At 38.6% G+C, this 23,858-nt stretch overlaps 1 protein-coding gene across 1 annotated transcript; it reads right to left on the bottom strand.

Annotated features, from left to right (window-relative positions):
* Positions 1-4,916: 4,916 nt before the first annotated feature.
* LOC133865028 (uncharacterized) lies at positions 4,917-23,454 on the bottom strand. Its single transcript, XM_062301493.1, has 5 exons — positions 23,098-23,454; positions 21,461-21,593; positions 19,320-19,540; positions 17,236-17,409; positions 4,917-5,405 (listed from the first exon to the last, which is right to left on the bottom strand). The coding sequence occupies exons 1-5, from the start codon at positions 23,263-23,265 to the stop codon at positions 5,319-5,321; spliced, it is 783 nt and encodes a 260-aa protein (XP_062157477.1). The 5' UTR covers positions 23,266-23,454; the 3' UTR covers positions 4,917-5,318.
* Between the last annotated feature and the right edge of the window lie 404 nt (positions 23,455-23,858).

Raw genomic sequence — 23,858 nt, 5'->3', positions numbered from 1 at the left:
TCGTAATAGTTAAATTTGACTGTTACGAGATATTTTGTATCGAGCAAAATAACTATTTTAACATTTTTTTTTATAATGTTAACAATAAATAGATTCTTCTGTTTATTGACTATTCACACTACAAAAGTTTTTTTTTTTTTTTTTTTCACTCTTTTTTTCTTTCTTTCATACTCTCTCTCTCTCTCTCTCACTCTCTTCACTCTCTCCCTCTTTCTTTTACACTCTCCCTCACACAAAATAATATTTAAAGAAAATAAATAGTAGAATAGAGGATTTGTTAGAGTGTGTATAGGAAAATAAATAGCTAAAATAGAACTTTATACTTTTTTAGTAGCTATTTTGGCTACTTCTGTTGGAGATACCTAAACTTCACAAAAATTATTTTCTTGATGATTAGGAATTGAGTAATGCTATACACTACATCATCATTCAACATCTATTGTACTTGGTGGGCTAATATGACAGTGTACATCAGCCTTTAGATCAACCTTTGTTAAAATAAAAAATAATAATAATAAAAAAATCAATAGTTGATGAGCACTACCACATTAACCTAGCGAAATATAAGTGTAGTATATAAGGTGCCTCTTGGGAATTATCCTTTTAAAATGACAATTAGTGTGTAACCACAAAACAATTATTTCATAGTTACTGAATAACTAATGTTAGTTATTAAATAGTAATTTATTAGGAATAAGAATGTGTATTACTAGGAATATAATAAACTAGAATAAAATGATTACTTTTATTCTTTGGTTTGGTGATAACACAAGAAAATTTATCCACTGTAATTAAATCAAACTTTCCAAAATGCCTTAGTTTTAAAAATTATTTCCCAAAAATCCTTCTTTTTTTTTGGAACACAAAAAAAAAAAAAAAAAATCATCTCATGGGTGGCCAGCTACCCGAGGACCTTTTAGAAAAATATTATTTAATTCCTATAATAATAGTTATTCTTCTCATTTTAAAAGAATAATTATTCTCAATAATTATAGTGTGCAACCAAATATAAGAATAGTTATCTCATTCCTAAGTTTATTATTGTGTACTAAACGTACTCTTAAGTTTTTGAATACATTGGCTGCTTCATACCAATATTAAGGAGAGGGAAGGTGAGTGAGAGGAGAGAGATAGAAGAGAGGATTGTCCCACACGAGACTCAATATAAGTTTGCCACACACAATTAGTGGATATGCTAATCACTTCTAAAAGATACTCCAAAAAATGTGCTCAAAATAATGAAAGAGTAATACTATTTTGTAGATAAGTAAACGATTGTCATACAATTTAATGATTTGACAATGAAAATCAATTACCAACGGTTGATTCTCACTATTACGCTATCTTAGTTAGTGTGACAGTCGTATAACAGTCTACTAAATAACATTACTCATAATAAAATATTGCTGATATGGACCAAATCAATCGCACACCTCCAACTTCGTATACCCACTTTACGAAATATAGCAAAATCCAAATATCTTATACCATTCTTCTCTTTCATTTTTTTTCCTCCCTAATTCTAATATAATGAAATTCTTGTGCCTTCCACCGTCCAAGATTTATTTGAATTCCTATTGCTGCCAAGATTTAAGCTGTAAGGGCAACTGACAACTTTGTTTTGACAAAATATATATGTTCTATCAAGAAATATTTTAGCAAATAAATGGTTTATTAAATTACTTATTTTCTATTCTTTTTAAACTAGAAATCTTGAAAATGACTTCAAAAACGTTAACGGCAATTTGGTCCTATTTAAGTTATTTAACCCATTGCAACACTGGTTATTGTGAAGAAAAATTTATGGGATTACAAGAGAAAATGGAAGGTGGTTTTCTTCATTCAATGGTGTTTGTAATGGTTGAATGATTGGTAGATAAAATGATAAGTTGAATTTGTTGTGCCCTATGAATAAGCCCGGCTTTGGATGAAGTAGTCACAAATTCAATAGCTCTTTTGGAGTAATACTATAAGGAAGACTCATATCTTCTTTGAGTCCTCTCAAAATTGACGTGATTTTTAAAATCACCATTAGATATGTGATGGCACATCCGATGATGATTTTAAAAGCCACATCAATTTTGATATAACTTGAGGAGGACATGGGTTTTCCTTATAGCATTACTTGCTCTGTTTTAACGCCACACTCTGAGGAGGTCAGGTTTGTTAGCCCTGAAACCTGAAAGGCGCCAAAGTTACATATTAGGAAGCTGAAAGCATTTATAAATTACTACAATTGTAACAACGAGCATAATTAAACGCTAGAAAATATAGAATTATTAGATAAGTAAAATAATGAAATAGATGTATATTTTGGAGAAAATAGACGAAGCACAACTGATAAAAAATGGTTAAGATTCTAAGTTTAAAAGTTTGAGAATTTCAAATATGAAGTGTCGTGTTCGAACGGAGAGGGAATCTCCACGTGTTACTAAGGCTTACATGCGAGAGAAGGAATGGACAACTAAGATTAAATGTGGGTTAATTGTGTTCGAATATGCTAAGTGCATGTCCCGCTCAAACGAGATAGTATCTCTACATGTCATTGCGAGCAGGAGTGGTAGGTGAAGATCAACAACCCAAATTAATCCACAAGTACAAGTAGGTGAGATTGACACTCTTTCAATGTTGACTGGCGTATCACATTCGGACACAAGTATATCTCATTCAAACGTGATCACTTTTAACAGCATAAATCCAAAGCGTATAAGTGAGAAGGCTAATGGAAATATTGTTTGCAATGGGGAAGAAGTTGTGGTCTATGAAGACGGTGAGCAAGGAGCAATGGCCACGGAGGTTGTTCACAACTTTCAGATGGAAGCGGTTGGATTTCCAGACGATCGTCATAAAAGGGGTCGTCTTCAAGATGCTCTCTGTGGTAGAAGCTGTCGTTCTCGTCTCCACACTCTGTTTCTTCTATCTCTGAATGGTTAATCCAGATGGATTGTGTTTTTTAGAAAGAAAATAAATAAATGGGTTGTGTTTGTTTCTGTTGGTTAGGTTTTTTTTATCTACCTTCTGCTTCTTGTTCGGTTTGTCAGATTCAAGCACATGAGATATATTGTCTAGATGGATTTGAATGTCTTCTGTGGAGCTAGTTTTGGTTAATTTTGTTCTTGGGTGTGGCTGTAACATTTGATTCTCGATCTGTATTCCTTCCTTTCATTTTGTTCATTCTTTCTTCCATATACTGTGTTGTTTGATTCGATCTGATTGTATTTTTTCTTTCTGGTTTCGTTTGGTTGCTTAGAAATTCTCGTTTTTTTTTTTTTTTTTTTTTTTCAGTATCCAGTTACTAGAGCCGGTTATTAATTTTCAATAACAGGAGACTCTGAAGCCTGTTCCCGATTTTAGCCGAGAACCGGCTCCGAGTTTACACCCCTAGTTTTGTTGATTAATTGTTGATATTGAGGAGTTATCTGATTGAGTTGTTGAATTTTGATGAAGTAAAGGCTAAGGGTTATGATATTAGAGTTCATATTTTGACAGGGTTGTTATTTTATGGTTTGGATTTTTTTTTTTTTTAATTTTTTTTAACTTGAGTAGCGTTGTGTTAATGAAGTGTGTAAAGTCGTGGTTATTGTCGAGGTTTTGGGGTTTGGTGAAAGATGAGAGAAATGTGAAATTATGGCCCGTTTCTGTTATTGTGTGATATGGAGGAAGAGTTTGATATTGGTGAGATTCAGTTTGAAGTTTTATGTAGAAAATTTAATTTCAGTAGGTTCTCATTCGAACAGTGCCCGTTGAACCCTATTTGAATGGGACTGCTTAGAGTTGAAAAATAAGGTTTTGTTTAGGGTTTAGGGTTCTAAGTAAAGGTCTAGGGTTTTAAATGAGCTAAAAACCCTAACTAATAGTGCAATAACTTGCAGATAATCTAGTGACACAAGTCAGAGGTTAACGTGAGGCCTTCTAAGCACAAGTTATAAGTGAATCCCCACTCAAAAGCTAGAAACTTATTTTACATGCAAAGCGTTTTAACATGTATATGCAAATACTAGAAAAGCATGCAATATTTCACCTGTGGTTTAAGTCCACGTTTTACATAGTTTCGCATGATAACTTATTTGTAATATAGTTTCACGATTATTGGAAATGTATTTGAAAATATTTTCAATAAGAGTTTTACGAGCAAATTTTCAATATTTGAAATAAGTTTCTAAGAACAATTTCAAGAGCAGTATGTATTATGAGCTACAAAAAGTACAAGAATTTTCAATACAAGTAAATCCCAAGGCCTTAGGTTGAGCGGGGTCGTACGCTTGATAGCTCTAGGTCAGGCGGGGTAGTACGCTTGACAACCCCAAGCTGAGCAGGGTCATATGCTCCACAATCCTAGGTTGAGGAAGGTCATAAGCTCAACAAGTCCTAGGTTAAACGGAGTTGTACGCTTGATAACCCTAGGACGAGGGGGATCGTACGCTCGTCAGTCTTATGTTGAGTGTGGTGGTATGCTTGACACCCTTAGGTTGAACAGGAGAGGACGTTCAACACCCTCAGGTGGAACATGGTTTTAAGTTTGACACAGCCCAAAGGGAAAAGATTAGTAAAGTTATAAAGATAAGTTCATAAACAAAAAACCAGTTAACCTAATACAACTTTCACTTTCAGTTATATATTCATATACATTTGAATTCAGAAAGCCTGTTTTGTTTTAGTGTGTTGCTTCATTATTATTTTACCTGCAAATGAATTGAGTAGCGGCAGTAGTAGCACTATACGGACAGGACAAGCTGTAGTAGCCCTTAAATAAGTATTTGTTTAAAACAAAAAAATAAAAAAAAAAAAAAAAATTCCAATGACTACTAAATAGTAAAATAAAATGTGTAACGGTTAAATGAATAGTAGACGAAATAAAAAGTTGAATTTTCTAGGCTTTTCGAAGAAGCCCGGCCTCCTGTGATTGATGAATGAACTAATCACAAATTCAATACCTCTTTATTCATTACAATGTTTATTTATACAATCTAACTCAAGCTGATCACAACCAAACTCAAGTAACTAAAAATCAATACAATTGGGCATGGGCTTTGCTAAAAAAGAGATTCTAGCAAACAACAAACCTTCCTTAAGGAATGTATAGCACAAATTATAACCATAGACTATTCATACCAAACTATAAAATGTTCATTAAATAAAGACGAAATTGACTGAAAATTATTGTTGATGGCTTAAACTTTCCATATTGGGATGATTGCCTAGTATTATAAGCATAACTAGGGAACATTGAGACATAAATAGCCGCAACTTATGCTACACACAGCCTTTAACATTATAATTTAAAATAAGTTATCGAAAGCGGAACTTCCCTCTCTTTCTTAGAAGACATCAGGATGAAATCGTCCAGGAATGGAGCTGCTTTGCTGAGCATGCTTCAGATGCATTGACAAGGCATAGTTGTTCACCTGGATCCAAACCCCATAATATTCAAAAACTGGTTAGTATGCCATTCCATGCCATAGAACAAATTTCTACTAAATATTACAACGCATGATTCCAGATCCTTTTCTTCCTCCATTTGTAATGGGTTTTTTGTGTACCACATCTCCATGCAAGTAAACTTTTATAGCTTCTATTTTCACACTTTCAAAGAATATGCCATCATGAAGTTTTCACAAATTTATTATTTTGTCTTTTCTTGTGTCTAATTTTAAACAGTACCATAACCTTAAGGATGCACTAATCACATATGAGAGATATCACAAAAGGACTAACCATTATTTAGGCTTTAAGTAATGCTAGAAACTACATGTTGATGATGTTCTTTAAGTTTCCTTTTTAGCCAAAAAAGCAAAAACATTAACAAATCTTCAAACACAAAATATCTATAAAATACTTAAAACTACTTTCACGTTTACGTCACATCAGAACACTTTTTCAACTAAAAAGCAAAGACCACTCAAAGAGCATTATCAAACAAGCCCTACATTTTTATCTCACAAATATCGCATAATACTGACATAATAGTCTCAATCAAACTTTTTTTTTATTATTATTTAACAATGACTAATCCAAGGGTTAGTTGGGACTGTCATATCAAATTGGGAAATATTTGTGAGATAAAATAGTAATTTCTAGCATTACTCTTAGGCTTTCTGTAATCACTCATATAGTCCAATTCCATGTAATACACACCCAACGTGGTACTTATTGTATGACCATATAAAGGCTGTCAATTTTTGACACAATCCACAAAACCCAACACTATTAGCGGGTTAAGGTTTGGTATAATTGGGTTCATGTCACTAATGGGTCGGCCCGCATGCCTTGTTTAATAAACGGGTCAACCCTGAGTCAACTTGCTTAACCCGTGGGTGATCCGTTTATAAAATTATATATTTTTTTATATAATAAATACATGTCGAAATAGGTCAAACAGGTCATGTTGGGTTAACCCAATATAACACCCATTTATTGAATGGGTTATACGAGTCGAGTTAGGTCAACCGCAATGTTGTGCTAGGCTTAAAAGGTTTGACCCATTTAACCAAACGGGTCGTGTTGTGTTCAGGTTGGTGGGTTGACCCGAACCCGACACAGTCCAACCCTACATGCAACAACTTCACAATCCAAACAAACCAAGATATTACAATTTCTTTTATTTAAATCTTTGACATCCTTGTTAAATCTTACTATGCAATATCCTTACTTAATAACTTGATTTTGATATCATTTGTCACACTTTGAGATAGACTATACAATCAGACAATTATTAACTACAACTAGACGATATCCACATAACTGCATGCGGATGCGGTTAGCGATTTTACGGTAGGTGAATGCGGTTAATAACCGCATCCACATACCCTTTTATATATGAGAGATATTACATATCCATCTCTTACCTATCTTTTACCCATCTCTTTTGTAAATCTATCATTGAATCTGTGGGACCACATGGTACATATTCAATGGTGGATTTGACCATTTCTTATATGGAGATGAAGAAGAGATGGACAAAATATGGAAACCTAACATTAAATTTAATACCACAACGACGTCGTTTTGGTATAGGGTTTCATCTTTAATTTAGGGGTTTTTCTTTCCCTCCTCTCACACTCACCAAAACCCCTTTGTAATGCTGTTGGATTTACATTTGAACAACCCTTCGTATATTTGTTTCAGTTGGAAGTGAATTTTAGGTACTTTCTTTGTTATTTCACCAAGACCCGCTATCAAAAGCCAAAGACAAATTTATGTGGTGCCAACTAAGTATTAAGCACTTTTGGTAGATTTTTATTCAATTGTCTAAGACAGAAAAATCAACGTAATAAGATATGTTGTACCACAACCTTAGGCCTTGGGGCCTCTTAACAATAAAACTAATCCATGAAATAACATGGCTTTCTTCTCCAGGTCTACAATATTAGAGCACTCAAGAGCAAGCATAATTCGGCTTTTAATTCAGTGTCAAACAAGCAACTAGAGCATTGGGGTGGACAAAGAAGAGGGTGAGGAGCGGGTGATTATTCGTCAAGCTGATAAAAGAACCAAATCAAATATCCATATTTCAAAAACAAAATTTATGGATTTTCAGGTTTTCTCATCAAATCAAATTACCCATAAAGATAACAGTATTGAAAACCATAGAGAATTCCTACACAACTGAGAAGTTTTTTTTTTTTTTTGATAAGTAAGAAGAAAATTTTATTAGAAAAACGAAAAGCGCAATCAGGTATACATGGGGTATACAAGAGAGACAATTAAGAAGAAGAAGAAGAAAGCAATACAAGGAAATCGTTATAACTAATCTCTAGAGGTGCTAAATACGCAGCCGTCCAGGAGTACAAAGAATGAAGAAAAAAGGAAGTGAGCTCCTCTATGGTTCTTTCTCTGTCCTCAAACTGTCTATCGTTGCGTTCCGTCCACAAGCACCACATAAGACAACAAGGAGCCATCTTCCACACGACCGCACTACGGGACCGTCCCCCCGACCACCAACATGCAAATAAGTCTATCACCCGAGAAGGCATCACCCAATACAGACCGAACCGGCTAAGGATGACATACCAAAGAGCGCGTGCAACCTCGCAATGAAGAAGAAGATGATCCACAGTCTCCCCGGTCGTTTTACACATGCAGCATCTATCAATCACAATGACACGCTTCTTTCTGAGATTGTCCAAGGTGAGGATTTTCCCTAACGCTGCCGTCCAAGCGAAGAAGGCCACTTTCAATGGGGCCTTGGTCCGCCAAATACTTTTCCAGGGGAAAAAAGAAGCTTCTTTGCAGGCAAGAGCCTTATAGAATGATCTAACATCAAAAAACCCTTTGCGAGAGAGGGTCCACCAAAGCCTGTCCCCCCCATCTTGAGTCACCTTGGATGCATACAGTAAGGAGAAAAAGGAAGCCATAACGTCCACCTCCCAATCGTGAACATCACGGAAAAATCTGACATCCCACTGATAGGAGCCACTTACCTCTACCAAATGGTCTTCTACCAAAGAATCCTTGACACAAGCTATATCATATAGAACTGGAAAGGCTTCCTTGAGGGACATCTCTCCACACCAAACATCATCCCAAAAACGAATTCTCGACCCATTGCCCAAGATAAGTCTGGTATATCTACAAAACAAGCTCCACCCCTTCCTAATGTTCTTCCAACTCCCCACACCGTGAGACCCAAGGGGATCTAAGGAACACCAACCAGCCCTAGTAGAGCCGTACTTCGCATCCACCACGGATTTCCACAGAGCTTCTCTCTCATAAGCATAACGCCACAACCACTTCCCTAACAGCGCCTTGTTGAAAATTCTCAAGTTTCTTATGCCCAAACCACCTTCAGAAATAGGATGACAAACCTTGGACCAACTGACCAAGTGGTATTTGAATTCGTCGCCTATGCCACCCCACAAAAAGTCACGATGCAGCTTCTCAATGCGACTAGCAATACTGGAGGGAATAGGGAATAGAGAGAGAAAATATGTAGGAAGGTTGGAGAGAGTACTCTTTATAAGGGTAACCCTACCCCCCTTCGACAAATACAACCGCTTCTAGCTAGCCAACCGCCTCTCAATCTTCCCTACAACTTCATCCCAACAAGACTTAGCCTTGAAAGGAGCTCCCAACGGAAGACCAAGATACTTTATAGGAAGAGAGTGTAAAACATATCACTGCTGCCACCTCAGCATCCGCAGAATCTCGTTCAAGTTCAAGTGAAGACTCCTCTCTAGTGTAGACTCCTAACTAATAGATAGGATTATGTATATTTAAAATAGAGAGTTTGAATTCTGTTCAAACTCTAGATAAGCTAGATAAGGTTTATGTTTGAAATTCAAACTTTAGATAGGTTTTCTTAACTGATCAAAAGATCATGTAACTATTTTCTCTATATATACGTTACTACACATCAATACAAATCATTGAAGTTCAAATTCTATTATGGTATCAGAGCTCTCAAGAGAAGAGGTTTGCTCAAGGCTTATAAAGCCCACAACCCAGGTATACCTTGACAATGTGGGACTCTTAACACGCCCCCTCACGTGTGGCATTTTTTGGCCAAACACGTGTTCAACATCGGGAGGGAAGGCCCAACATTGTCCAAGGGCTTGTGGCTCTGATACCATATTAAAGTCACTTGAGCCTTACTCATTCCCAAAAGGCACCTCAAGAGAAGAGGTTTGCTCAAGGCTTATAAAGCCCACAACCCAGGTATACCTTGACAATGTGGGACTCTAGATCCTGTGTCTCGTAAGGTGTATGTATCAAGGCATGTTGTTTTTGATGAATCTCGGTTTCCAGCCACAGAGGGTGGTTTCCCTGATTCTGCTCCTATTGCTTCGGTCTCTAATACTTTTCCTAGCTTTCACTCACCTTCTTCAATGCAGATTACTCCTGTTCCAAGTGTTGTTCCTCCTGCAGTGCAGGATCCACCCTCACCTCTACCAAATACTCCTTTGTCCTCTCCTCAAATTGATACTTCACCATCTCTCGACTCCAGTGATCCACTTAGTGATCCCCTTATTTCTTCCATGTCCGAGGCTTCCTCAGCTATTATTCCTTCTCATTCAATGGTCACACGGTCAAAAACCGGTACATTGAGGTCTCGGGCCTTTCCTGATTACACTTCCTTCTTCTCTACCAAGCATCCTGTCTGTGCTCTTACAAGTGTCTCTATTCCGATTGAGCCTACATGCTACTCCCAAGCTGAAAAGTCTCCTGAATGGCGTGCTGCCATGGGTGATGAGTTTGATGCTCTCCTTGCTAATGAAACGTGGTCTTTATGTCCTCGTCCTTCTCAGCATAACATCATACGGAATAAATGGGTTTACAAGATCAAGCAGAAACAAGATGGTTCTATTGATCGATATAAGGCAAGGTTGGTTGCGAAGGGTTTTGATCAAGAATGTGGGGTGGATTTTACAGAAACATTTAGTCCAGTGGTTAAAACATCTACTATCCGGGTTATTTTGGCCCTTGCAGTTCAGTTTAATTGGAGTATTCGCCAATTGGACGTATCTAATGCTTTTCTCCATGGACATTTGCTGGAAGAGGTTTATATGGAGCAACCTAGAGGGTTTGTTGATTCTCAGTTTCCCTCTCATGTTTGCAGATTGCACAAGTCCTTGTATGGCCTTAAACAAGCACCTCGTGCTTGGTTTACAAGATTATCTCAGACATTGCTGGAGTTTGGGTTTGTTTCTTCTTCTGTTGATAGTTCATTATTTGTGTTTCATGAGGGAAGTGTACACCTTTACTTCTTAATATATGTGGATGATATCTTGTTCACTGGAACTTCTTCCTCCCATATTGCCTCTGTTATTACTAAGCTTCAGCAGGTTTTTAAACTCAAGGATCTCGGCAACTTAAGTTTCTTCTTAGGCATCCAAGCTGTTCGGTCCTCTCAAGGTTTACATTTGAGGCAAGCTAAATACATCTCCGACTTGCTGTCTAGGTCTAAAATGCTGGGTGCTAAGCCTTTTTCTTCCCCCTGCCTTGCTGGTTCCAAGATGTCCAATGCAGATGGTGATCCCTTATCTCCAACTGACACTACTCTCTATCGCCAAACAGTGGGTGCCTTGCAATATTGTACCTTAACACGTCCGGATATTGCTTTTTCTGTAAATCAGTTATGCCAACACATGCATACTCCGTCTACACTTCATTGGACAGCAGCTAAAAGAGTCCTTCGCTATCTTAAAGGGACTATTGATCACGGCTTATGGTACACCAAAGGTCCCTTGACTCTTCAAGCTTTTTGTGACTCTGACTGGGCAGGTAATCCGGATGATCGTCGTTCTACGACTGGTATTGGTATTGTTTTGGGCTCCTCTCTAATATCTTGGACTGCCAAGAAACAAACAGTGGTTGCACGATCAAGCACAGAGGCTGAATATCGTGCTATGGCCCTTGCCACTACCGATCTATTTTGGTTGCGTATGCTCTTTAAGGATCTTGGTATTCCTTTGTTTTCAACTCCTCGTCTATGGTGTGATAATATTGGGGCTCTTGCTCTTGCTTCTAATCCTGTTTATCATGCTCGGACTAAGCATATTGAAGTCGACTACCATTTCATTCGGGAAAAAGTGCTCAATGGTGATATATCCATCAAGTATATAAGCACTCATGATCAGCTTGCTGACATCTTCACTAAAGGTCTCAGTTCTGTTCGGTTTTCTTTCCTACGTGACAAGCTTATGGTTTGTTCCGTCCCCATTAGCTTGAGGGGGGCTGTAAAACATATCACTGCTGCCACCTCAGCATCCGCAGAATCTCGTTCAAGTTCAAGTGAAGACTCCTCTCTAGTGTAGACTCCTAACTAATAGATAGGATTATGTATATTTAAAATAGAGAGTTCGAATTCTGTTCAAACTCTAGATAAGCTAGATAAGGTTTATGTTTGAAATTCAAACTTTAGATAGGTTTTCTTAACTGATCAAAAGATCATGTAACTATTTTCTCTATATATACGTTACTACACATCAATACAAATCATTGAAGTTCAAATTCTATTAGAGAGGACACTCCACAACCCAATATGTTAGCCAGACCGTCCATATTATCCACCTCACCCACAGGAACCATCACAGATTTGGCCAGATTAATCTTCAATCCTGACACAGCTTCAAAAGAAATAAGAAGCATACGAAGATAATGAAGATGATCAGAATTAGCCCCACAAAAGACTAAAGTATCGTCTGCGAACAATAGGTGAGAAATGTTAATAGCTTCGCTGTTGCCAGAACCCACAGAGAACCCTGAAAGGTAGCCCTTTTGAACAGTAGCGAAGAAGAACTTACTAAGAGCCTCCATCACAATGACGAACAATAGTGGTGACAGAGGATCACCCTGTCTAAGGCCACAAGAGCTACTGAAAAAACCGGTTGGGGAGCCATTCACCAGCACAGAGAATCGCACCGTAGATATGCAGTGCGCTATCCAAGAGCACCATCTCTCCCCAAAGCCACATCTTCTCAACATATACAGTAAGAAATCCCAGTTAACGTGGTCGTAGGCCTTCTCAACATCCAACTTACAAAGTAACCCTGGTTCGCCGGATTTGATTCGACTATCCAAGCACTCATTGGCAATAAGAACTGAATCAAGAATTTGCCTGCCTTTCACAAAAGCATTTTGAGGGGATGATATAATCTTCTCCACCACCTTTTTAAGTCTATTTGCAAGGACTTTTGCAATGATCTTGTACACACCACTAACAAGACTGATAGGACGAAAGTCCTTTAGATCCACAGCCCCAGACTTCTTCGGAATTAAGGCAATAAAAGTGGCGTTAACACTTTTAACAAACTTGCTTTGAGAGTGAAAGTCCCAGAAAACCCTCATAAGATCTGTCTTGATCACATCCCAGCAGTCTTGGAAAAACGCAAGAGAAAACCCATCTGGACCAGGTGCCTTGTCTCGATTCATGCTTTTCACCACCTCTAAGACCTCCACCTCCTCGAAAGGAAGTTCTAAAGAAGAGGCCTCAGCTGCATCCAAGGTGTCGAAAGCAATATTATCCATTCTAGGTCTCCATGGGAAGGGTTCTGTAAAGAGAGACTCATAGAATTGAGCCACATGTTCTCTGATAACCTGCTGGTCGGATGAAACAGAGCCATTGATGGAGAGCGACTCTATGGAATTAGACCTCCTGTTCGAGTTAGCAATCCGGTGGAAGAATTTAGTGCATTTATCACCCTCTTTCAGCCACAGAACCCTAGACTTCTGTCTCCAACTAATCTCTTCCTGCAAGGTAGAGTTCTCCAGATCTCTGATGACCACACATTTCCTCTCCTTTTCTTCAGAAGATAAACCTTGTTGTTCCTCCAACCTATCAAGAGTACATAACTCTTCCATGTGCAATTTTTTGCGAAACTCCACATTGCCAAACTCCTGTTCATTCCATCTCTTGAGATCAACCTTTAAGGCCTTAAGCTTTTGAGTGAAGATGAAGCTAGGAGAACCCTGGAAGCGATAAGATTCCCACCAAAGCCGAACCCTATCCACAAACCCTTCAGCCTTCAACCACATATTCTCAAACTTGAACGGTCTGGAACCCCATTGAATGCCACTACAATCCAGAAGGATAGGGAAATGATCAGAACACAATCTAGGAAGCCCTTTCTGAATAGACCCTGGAAACTTGACCTCCCAATCTGGAGAGACAAGAAATCTGTCAATACGAGACCAGGAGGGGTTCTCCTGATTATTGGACCACGTGAAAGTCCCTCCAGCGAGAGGAAAGTCCATGAGGCCCTGCTCGAAAATAAAGTCTGAGAACTCCATCATAGCAGCGTTAAGGCGACCTTCCCTAGACCTTTCAGCAGGAAAACGAATGACATTGAAATCACCCCCAATGCACCAAGGCATCTCCCACCAAGAAGCAAGGCCAGCCAGCTCGTCCCAGAGCAATCTTCTAACAGAGTCAAGGTTAGGACCGTATACCCCCGCGAAGGCCCAAGCAAAGTCATCGGCAACGCTCCTAAAAGAACAAGCGACAACAAACTCCCCCACATACACATCTAATTTCTCAACAACCCTTCTATCCCACATGATAAGAATACCACCAGAGGCCCCGCATGAGGGTAAGTAACACCAATCAACGAAGTGACATCCCCAAAGGCGCCTCACTAAGCTGTTGGAGATGAACTCCAATTTGGTTTCTTGCAAGCAAATAATGTCTGCCTTCCATTGTCCAATTAGGTTTTTAACTTTCAACCGCTTGCTACCCTCATTTAAGCCCCTGACATTCCACGAGAGAATTTTTGGCTTCATAAAATACCTCCAATCGCCCTCCCTTTACACCTACTCTGAGAGCTGCTTCCGCTTCTCGCATCATAATTAATAGAACAAGATAATCTATTAAGTTCTCTATTGAACTTATTGCCCGCTTTCAGAGAAGAACCCGTCTCCTTCTTGTCATTTTCAGCAAGGATAGCCTCGAACACGGCTGAAAGCTGACCTTCATAGCCATCACACGTGACCCCCACCGACTGGCTATACTCCATAATCGCCTTCAAGAAGTCCATTGGAGATATTTTACCGGATAAACCCCTGAAATTATCACCCGGACAGCAGCACAAAGGAGCCGGCTCTTCCTCCGGGGGCTCAATAAGCTTCATTCCATTCGTGGGCCCCAAACCGGAAGGGGAGAAGAGAGTAATAGAGGCATCTTCAGCTTCTAACTCCGAGGGATAAAAGCCCGAAGGCATCAAAGGATCCAACGAACTCCGACCAGCCCAGACAACCATCACTGAGTCTGAACCCATCCGAACTGTGGCAGGGACTTCCGGAATTTTAGGTACAACCTCCAACCTAGAACCGGGTAGCTTAGACCCATTATTAAGGACCGGCTGGGAGGTTAAACTTTCCAAGGCAGGGACAACAGTCAGCCCTCCGGCGCAGAGCAGAGGTGGGCATATGCCGGTGTCCACCACGTTGATGAGTGGCCCGGGACCTAACTCCAACAGCTTGGAGTAGCATGCTGGAGTTTGGATATCGAGAGGAGCAGAACCACCACCGTCAGTCTCTGTGCATCCCGCAGACTGCATCGCACTCCTGGCTATACCCTTTTCTTCCTTTTCTTCCCTTGTATCCGCATCTATGATAACAGGACGAGACCCCCGCTCTGGCCTGGAAGCAGACTCGACGCATGTGATCTCCAAAGACGTGATCGTCGTAGGAGGAAGACAGAACCCGCCAGAAGTCGACGCTCCCTCCGGAACACTCCCATCGGAACCCGACACTGCCAGCGGTTCTGTTACTGTAGGCGTTACTATAGGCGTAGCCCGATCAGCTGTAGAAACACTTGGGTTGGGCTTAGATTTCGGAACCCAACAAGTCCTCTGCTTTTTCTTCTTTCTGTTCTTTTTTCTCTTCTGCCTGTCACCATTGGGCTTGAAGCCCGGCCCAACCAACAGCAGCCCTTCACGCACACTACTCAGTGCTCGGTCCACCTCATTTTTCAACTTCTCCAGCTGGCTCTGCCAGAGCAGCAGGAAAGGTAGCGTGTCTTTCCCTCCAAACTTCTGAAAACCGTCGCTTTTTTCACCAAAGGAGTAGTCTGACTTGCCTCGGAAAACAGCATGGGACTTTGCTTCCGATATAGGAAAATTCATGTCCCCCTGCACAGTGTCGAAGGCATAACGGTCATGATGGTCTTTACCCAAGAGTTGCTCCGGCTGAACCTTCTTCAACACTTCCTCCTCCGGTCGGTGAGGACCTGTGCATAGCACTTCAGCGTAAGATGGTGCTTTGTCTGTGGTTGAACCAGTAGCAGCATCAGTGCCGGCTCCATTATCGTGAACCCGCTCCATCGCAGGCGGAAGTCCAGTCCGTACCAGAACTTTCCCTGCTGAGTCTGAGAGGAAGTCCCTGGTCTTACCCAGCTCAGCCAAGAAACTGCTCCATCCCCACCCATTCCGTCCTTCAGGAATGTAAATAATCCCTTTCAAACCTCCCAAGGCATAGGCTGCTACTTCGATAAAACTTCCAGCTGTGTTGCCTCCTCGCCTAACAATGAAGACCTTGGACCCCTCCCTGAAAGACCTTACAAAATCCTTCCCTGTAAACCTCAGCACACTCTCCAGGGTCGAGAGCAACCATCCACAGCTCTGGGCACCAAGCAGTACGAGCCCTGAAAATCTCCTCCTCCTTTCCTCCACTCTTACCACCGAAGCACCTTCTATCACCGAGAAGACAAACGTCTTGGATTCCACACAGCACCACCTCTCCATTCCTAATCTACTCTAAAGATCCTCAATTAAAATTAACTAATCAGAAGAAAACCATTTCATCCAACATCTCAACACGTCCCCAATCAACTTTTAGTATAATTGATGTATCATGTTACGAGAAATGTTCATCATCTATGATCTCTCACCTTTTTCTTGCATTTACTGAGTTCAAGAAACTCCAACACCAATGACGATTAGTATTACAAATGGAGTTGATAGTTTTCTAACTAAGTGTGATTGGGTGCGTGTGTTTTCTTTGTTATTTTTAACCTGGAATGTGGAATCAAGATATGGATTTCATCTAAAACACTAAAACTTTTTTTAAAAAAAAAAAAAAAACTACTACTAAAACAGGCCCAAAACAATCTAGAAATTGTTTACAATAGGCCATAAAATGAGGCCCAAAGAAGGCTCAAAACACTAAAATAGCCTCAAAAGGCCCATTACCTATTAGGCTGTTAGCGGTGTGGTTTTGCCTTCAACAACCGCAATACCCCGTGCGGATAGCAGTTACTAACCACACACCAACGCAGATAGATGTAGTTACCTAAAAGTAATAACCGCATAATGCGGTTGTGGATGCGCTTATGCTATAACCGCCTTCGCATGTACAACCCTACTTTGAGATATGCGTACCACATTTGGGCAATACCCCAAAAGGACCAAGTATTGTGGGGCTCCTTTGTAATTGCTTATAGACAGAAATTTCCTATAAACTGAGTTGTAGAAACTCCTACAACCCAACCTCTAAAAAAGTGACATGTATCTTTTTTAATAACATTAATAAGAAAGTATTTGCTTCTCACATGTTTAAAGAACACATGTCATGTTTTAGAGGCTGGGTTGTAGGAGGCAAAAAATTTGTATCCATTGCTTATATAGCTAAGTTCCGCCTAATACATACCCAATGTGGGGGATGCTTCAAAATCCATATCCAAGGTGTCAAACATAGGATATTTCATTTCTATGGAACATTTAAATGTATCATCCAAGACCTTGATGATCTTACTATTGAAACAAACAAGTGAAAACAATTTGCAAAAGTCCTTATCCTAACCTCAAGTGTTCTCAATTGTTCTTGATACTGAGACACCAACTCCTTCAAATGCTGCAATTCTCTGCTCTTATCATCGTACTCTTTCTGACGTTCATGTTGGATAGCCACAGCACGCTTGAGAATGGCATTCTCCCGCATGAGTCCCTCAATTTGTTCCTTCATCATCATGTTTTCCTAACATTTTAAAACATTTTAAAGAAGTAAATAGATAATAAGCTAAAAAAATATGCACAACCATGGCTTGGGCAACAAAAGAAAATTGACTTAGTTCGACAACACTTTTCCCTTCTCTCTTTTGTTCTCTCTTTTTTTTTTATAGGTAATAAACAAAATAGCATTAAAAAAGCGTAAATGTGCCCCTAAGCTTACATGGAGTATACAAGGACACCAAAAACAAAAACAAAAACAATGACTATTCATAACAAAAACAAAAGCGTAAATGTGCCCCTACTTTTTCATCCCACCATTTTTCCTTCTCTTTTCTTCAATGCTTCACACTAACACATGGTATATAATCTAGATAAGAGTTGTTGAAAAAGCATAACAATGACTATCCATATCAAACACCATTACTTACATTAATATCCTAATTACAAGGGTGTCCACTATTAGACAATTCTACATAAAAGCAGTTTCTCAATCCAATATCCATTATGACCTATTCTAATATCATACACCAAAAATAAATATTGGCATGGGAATAGTTTTGGCAAATTTTTCAAAATCAGTTTTCTCTTCTCAAATCTTTTTTTTGTTAAGTAATAATCCAGTCTTATTAAACTCTTCTCAAATGTCAGTTATCCAAACGAATTTTCAAATGTGGCCCACACACTAATTCACTTTTCAAAACAAACTGCCAAACTCTAATAAAAACAACACTTCCCAAAAAATAATTAAATAGTGTATGTATATATAGTAGAGATTGTCTATGTACAATATTTTTAAGGTGTGGAGGGTGCAGGTTACACGTACAAAAATTATTATTAAAAAATAAAAATAAAATAAAAAACTGGCGTGGTGTTGGAGGTCGCCTGACCCATGATGGCAATGACCACTGTCTGGCTGCCACCACCATGGAGCAGTAGTCTTTTCTACTTTTTACTTTTTTATTATTATTATTATTTTGTAAAAATATTTTTTGGTTTTTGTTTTTCAAAAACAACTTTGAAGTATTCTTGTGGACCCTCATACAACACTTTTTTTCAAATGTAGCCCCCACCTAAGGCCGTAAATGAACAAGTCTGTTTGACAACCCGCTCGATACTCGCTCGTATAAACTCGACTTGGATTTTTCAGCTTTTTGTTTTGCAAAAACAACTTTCAAATATTATTTTATGGACCCTATACAACACTTTATTTCAAATGTAGCCCCCCACCTAGGGTCGTAAATGAACAAGTTTGTTCGACAACCCCCTAGATACTCACTCGTATAAACTCGACTCGAATTCGGTTCGTTTAATAAATGAGCCGATCATGAACACAAAATTAAGCTTGATTGTAAACGAGTTATACTCATATAAACTCAGCTCGACTCATATAAGCTCGTATAACTTCATTTTTATTATTTTTTTATAGTATTCTTTTAATTTCGTATTTAGAACATCTTAAGTAAAGAGGAATTATCTTCTTGATATAATAGATATATCTTGAATTATTGTTATTGTGAGTCTAGATATATCTTGAATTATTATTATTGTATGTGTGCGCGCATAATGAATTTATATACATACATATAAACTTGAGATTGGATTATTTAAGATTCAAGTTTTTATTTAATTAACTCAAGTGATAAAATCTTAACAATAATTAATTAACTAATAATTAGTTTGGATTTACGAAAAAATAAACAATGATACTATTTATTTTATATAAAGAACGAATGAGTTAATTGAGCAGCTTGTGAATAAGTTCAAGTCTGTTAAAAAATAAATGAGTCAGTTCGAACAAATTATCTAACTCGGTGATAAGCTCAAACTCAGCTCGTATTTGAAATAAAATTAAATAAACATAACTTAAACATTCAATACCTAGCTTGATTGCATCCCTACCCCACCAAACTTTACCAATCACACCCATAGATGTACCTTGTGAAGAATTTGTGTTGCCTCGGCACCAGCATGTGAATTGATGGACTTCTCTAAAATCTCTAGCAGTCTTGCAGCACGAGCTTTAGCATCATCCATACTGGTAGCACACATCATTTCCCTTACAAACAAGTTTACCCATTCTGCACCTTCCACAAGAAGGCTGTTTGGAGTTGACAAATTATCAGGAGCAACCGCATTCTCATCATTTATTAAGCTAACTGCCAATTATGCAACTGTGAGATTGTTCCCAATAAGAGAGACTGCTCACTCCAAATAATACAACTTAGAGCAAACAACTTAGAGAACAACACCATTTAATACAAAATCATAGAATTAAAAAAAAACAATTAAGTTCTAATTGAAAATGACTTTTTTTTTTTATTAAGTAGAACTGGAGAGCTAAATTAGAGTCCATATGACAGTAATAACCTCCTCAAAGGAAGAGTCCTCAAAAGCACACCATAAATAGAATTGACAATGCATCCAACAGGACACACAATGCAATGATTTGGGAATGACATCAAATACGATTCTAAGAGATGAAAAATGATTTTGTCGTGTAATGCCAAATAGCTAACAAGAAACTCCTCAAGGAGTTTCAGGTAAATGGGTATAGTTTGAGAGTATGTTAAGTGGTCGGCATACACATTTTAGAAAATCTGACACCAATGGTGCCTCACCTTCTTCTAATGCCATCTCTTTTGCCTTTGCAAACCCCTTCCCAAATGGTAGCAGATAGAGGTGGAAATTTGGGTTCATGGGTCGGGTTTGTGTCATGTTGAGTCATAGGTATACAATTATATTAGTTGACCCGATCACGACCCATTTAATTAATCGTGTCAAACCTCTCAACTCTAACACGATCCATTTAACTAAATGAGTGACACAACACGACTCGCATAACCTGTTTCAACATGTTTAGAGAAAGGCTCACTAGAGCTGTCAAGAGAGGAAATGAGAGATATGGGTAGTGGTAACAAAAAGTCGTGGGCGTTTAGTGTTGATTGCTTCTATTAAAGTTTTGTTTTTTATGATTCAATTGATTGTGGTATCTGGCTTTGTTTCTGTGTTGGGTCCATTGTCCTCCAATGGTTTTTCTTATCCAACTACCCCTGGCTATGGAGCTCTGGTCTCCCTACTTCAATCGGGACTGTGACTTCTTACAAAGATTCTTGTTTCATCAATAAAAGACAGTTAAAATCATTTGCATTTTGTGGTGGTAGATGTTAACAACATGGAAGAAGCTATCTCCAATGACTATGTATTGAACCACTCTTTTACTCCCTCATTATAAATAGCCAAACCTAAGGACCCCACGGACGCCGTCAACGAGCTCACGTGTCTCGCGCGTGACAACCGCAACAAGATGATCATCAAGGAGGGAGGTATCGGACCGCTGCTCAACCTTCTCAATGAGGGCCCCTCTGTCGAGGCCCAAATCGTTGCCATTATTGCTCTCTACAACATCGCCATCAATTGGGAGAGGGTACGCCTTGTTGAGAAGTCGATCAAAATTCCGGTGATTGTTCAAGTACTCGAGGACTAGCCGACTAGGTTCAAGCCCCAATGGCGAACCTCATGGCACAAATGGCCGAGCTAGACCCCGATGCGCAAGAGGAGTTTGTCCGAGGGAACGTGACGAGGCCGCTCATGTCAACGCTATCCATGGCCACGATTTTGGACGATCCGAAGCTTCAGTCCGATAAGACCAGCATTCATTCCCTTGTTCAGATACAAAGAGCTAGCTAAGAGCACCATGAAACTATCATAACAATAGTGTGTCGTTGGGTCATTCGCATTCCAATGGGAGTAGCGGAGGTTCCAATGTGAGAGAGAGAGAGAGAGAGAGAGAGAACTGGAAGTATGAAAGCGGCAAGAATAAATTTGTTTTAGAAAATGTGGTCTTCAAGTTTTTAAGGGTAAAAGTGTAATTTAATTATACAGGTTATACGGATCAAGTGTGGGTTAAGCGGGTTGACACGAATTTGACCCGTTTATTAATCATGTCTAATTGAGTCAACCCATTTTGACCCAAACTCTATTACACTCAACCCTAACCTCCTAATTTCATGTAGGTTTTCGTATTGATTTTGTGGGTCATATCAAACATTGTCAACCTAAGTAGCACATTAACATACCCTTCTCCACATTTGCATCTGATTCTTCAGCAGAACCTAAATTTCCCTCAGTAGATTCCAAGCAAAGCTCATGCAGGCTCTTGATGGTAGCATCCAAATCATTACCACATTCTTGTAGTGCTCTATCAAGAATCTGAAAGTTAAAATCATCACTTGATCAAAAATAGGGAAAGGAATTTGGCTGTGAATGTTATACTTTCATTCGTGCAATCAATTACTATGTGAAGTCATTCCCAAGAAAATAAAACAATAGTCACTAATGAAAAGTCAAAACAGAATATAATTTCAACACAAAGATTAGGTAAGGTAATATATACCATTTAACAACGAAAAACTTAAACAAGGATGCAACCTTGAACAAATAGGAAAACTATAATACTCCAAATTGTATTGATTGAATTACATGAAAGCATTGAATGAAATATGTTTAATCTCATATCAAGCATGTTCTATGTAAATTTTGCTGTATAAATGATTATAAGAAACCTCAATTGTGATTAATTCCTTTAAGATACCGTACAGATGTTGCTAGTGCATCCCTAGACCTAGTACTGCAATGTAATCAAGGGCACTGCAAAGCAATGCAGGGCCTAACAAATACCTCAAAAGATTTAAATCAGGAAGATTCCAATATCATGAAGTATTGGATTGTATTGTTGAGGACATTACACAGGATTTATTGGGTCCCACTAGGTGTATTATACTAGATTGATCTACCCTATACAAGTGATTTCAGAGAGGCCAAATTGTAATAGACCTTTCAAGGTATCACAAAAACGTGACTAAGGTATCCCTAAGTCGTGATAGAAATTGTAACAAAAACTACTCTGTCAAAAGAAACTAATTTCAATAAAGCTTACATCTTGCACCCACCGAGGGATTTCTTGCATTAACAATAATATTATACAGGTAACGTAAGGACAAGACATTATGTTTTTTAGTATTACACAGAGACACCTTGATGACAATGCCAAGATAAACAGTCAAAACAAATAAATTTATGCAAACATCCCCTCAAGTTTCTTGCCCAAAAAAATTCAAAACCCATCCTGCAAACTTGATTTGAAAAACAACCCCTGGATGGAAAAACATTTAACTATATTCATAGAGAGCGAGATAGAAGAAGAACAAGAAGAACTCTTACATGGCATGGCCATAGAGGATCATAACTCCCAAGTCACAAATTCTTACAAGGATCAAAAATTTGTTTTTCGATAGCTGGCAATTCATTTCATTGAAAATCTTTAACATGTAATAAAAAGACATTGAAATTTAAAAAATCCATTCGATAATAGCTTAGCCAGCTAAAAAATCCTAAATAAATCAATTAGACGCATTAGAACCAACATAACAAATTCTCTATTTGGCTAATCCAATAGACAAAATGCAAAATAATCCTCAGCAAATTCTTTTCTTGGCTAAGAACAATTAAAAAAACAAAAGTTAAAATTAAATCAGAACAAAAATCTGAAGTTCCAAGTTGGAAATTTCCCAGTAAATTAAATCATAATTCCCATTCCACTGCAAGCATATCATCACAAGTTTCTCAGCAACCAAACAGATCACCACCACAACCCAAAACTACATTAGTTCAACATCTACAAAGTAAAAATCGATTGGAGAGAGAGGGTGTTTACATGAAGTTCCATGTGAGGAAATACGGAGCGGAGCTGATCGAGGAGAGAGGGGGCAGAGAACCGAATCGGCGAAGAAGAAGAGGCGCAACGGATTCTCTTGGCGACCGGAGGCGATGACGGAAGCTCTTCGAAGAAGGATCTCTTGCTCCCACACACAGCAGCAGACATCGTCTTCTTCTTCACCTACAACAACAATAATAATTCCGCTCACCCCCCCTTGCTCCGCTCCGACACCTGATAGAGAACAACAAAACAAGAAAAACTGAAAGCCAGGTTACAGATATTAGGGTTAGCACAGGGGCTAGAGAGAAATTTGTTGCTTTTCTTGGGGCTTGGGTTTGGAATTCCACAAAGAGAAGAAAGCGGCCAAGGGGGTTTTTATAATGGTGAAAGTGACCCTGGACGATGACAAAGCGTGTTGTTTTCCAACAATTTATTTATATATTTTACCCTTTCATCTTCTAAATATCTCTATATAATCAAGTTTTTTTAATAATTTAGAAAATAATTTAAAAAAAGTTTTCAAAATTGTTGTCCGAAATTGGGGATTTTCCGTTGAAGGCAAAGGGTCTCTCGCCGTTATACTAATCCGGCAAGGGTGGAAATAAATACATGTTTAATGATAGGATTACAACGGTTATATATACTCCTTACGGAATGTGTTTTATTTCTGACTTTAAAGTTATCTATATAATTAAAATCAACAGTTGACTGGGTTTGGAAAAGAATTTATTTGGATTCGGCGCATCAACCCGTTTTTT

Source organism: Alnus glutinosa, chromosome 3 (assembly GCF_958979055.1).
Source record: "Alnus glutinosa chromosome 3, dhAlnGlut1.1, whole genome shotgun sequence".
Taxonomy (NCBI): domain Eukaryota; kingdom Viridiplantae; phylum Streptophyta; class Magnoliopsida; order Fagales; family Betulaceae; genus Alnus; species Alnus glutinosa.
Note: the sequence above shows the minus strand (reverse complement) of the source record. Positions and strands in the feature narration are given on the sequence as shown.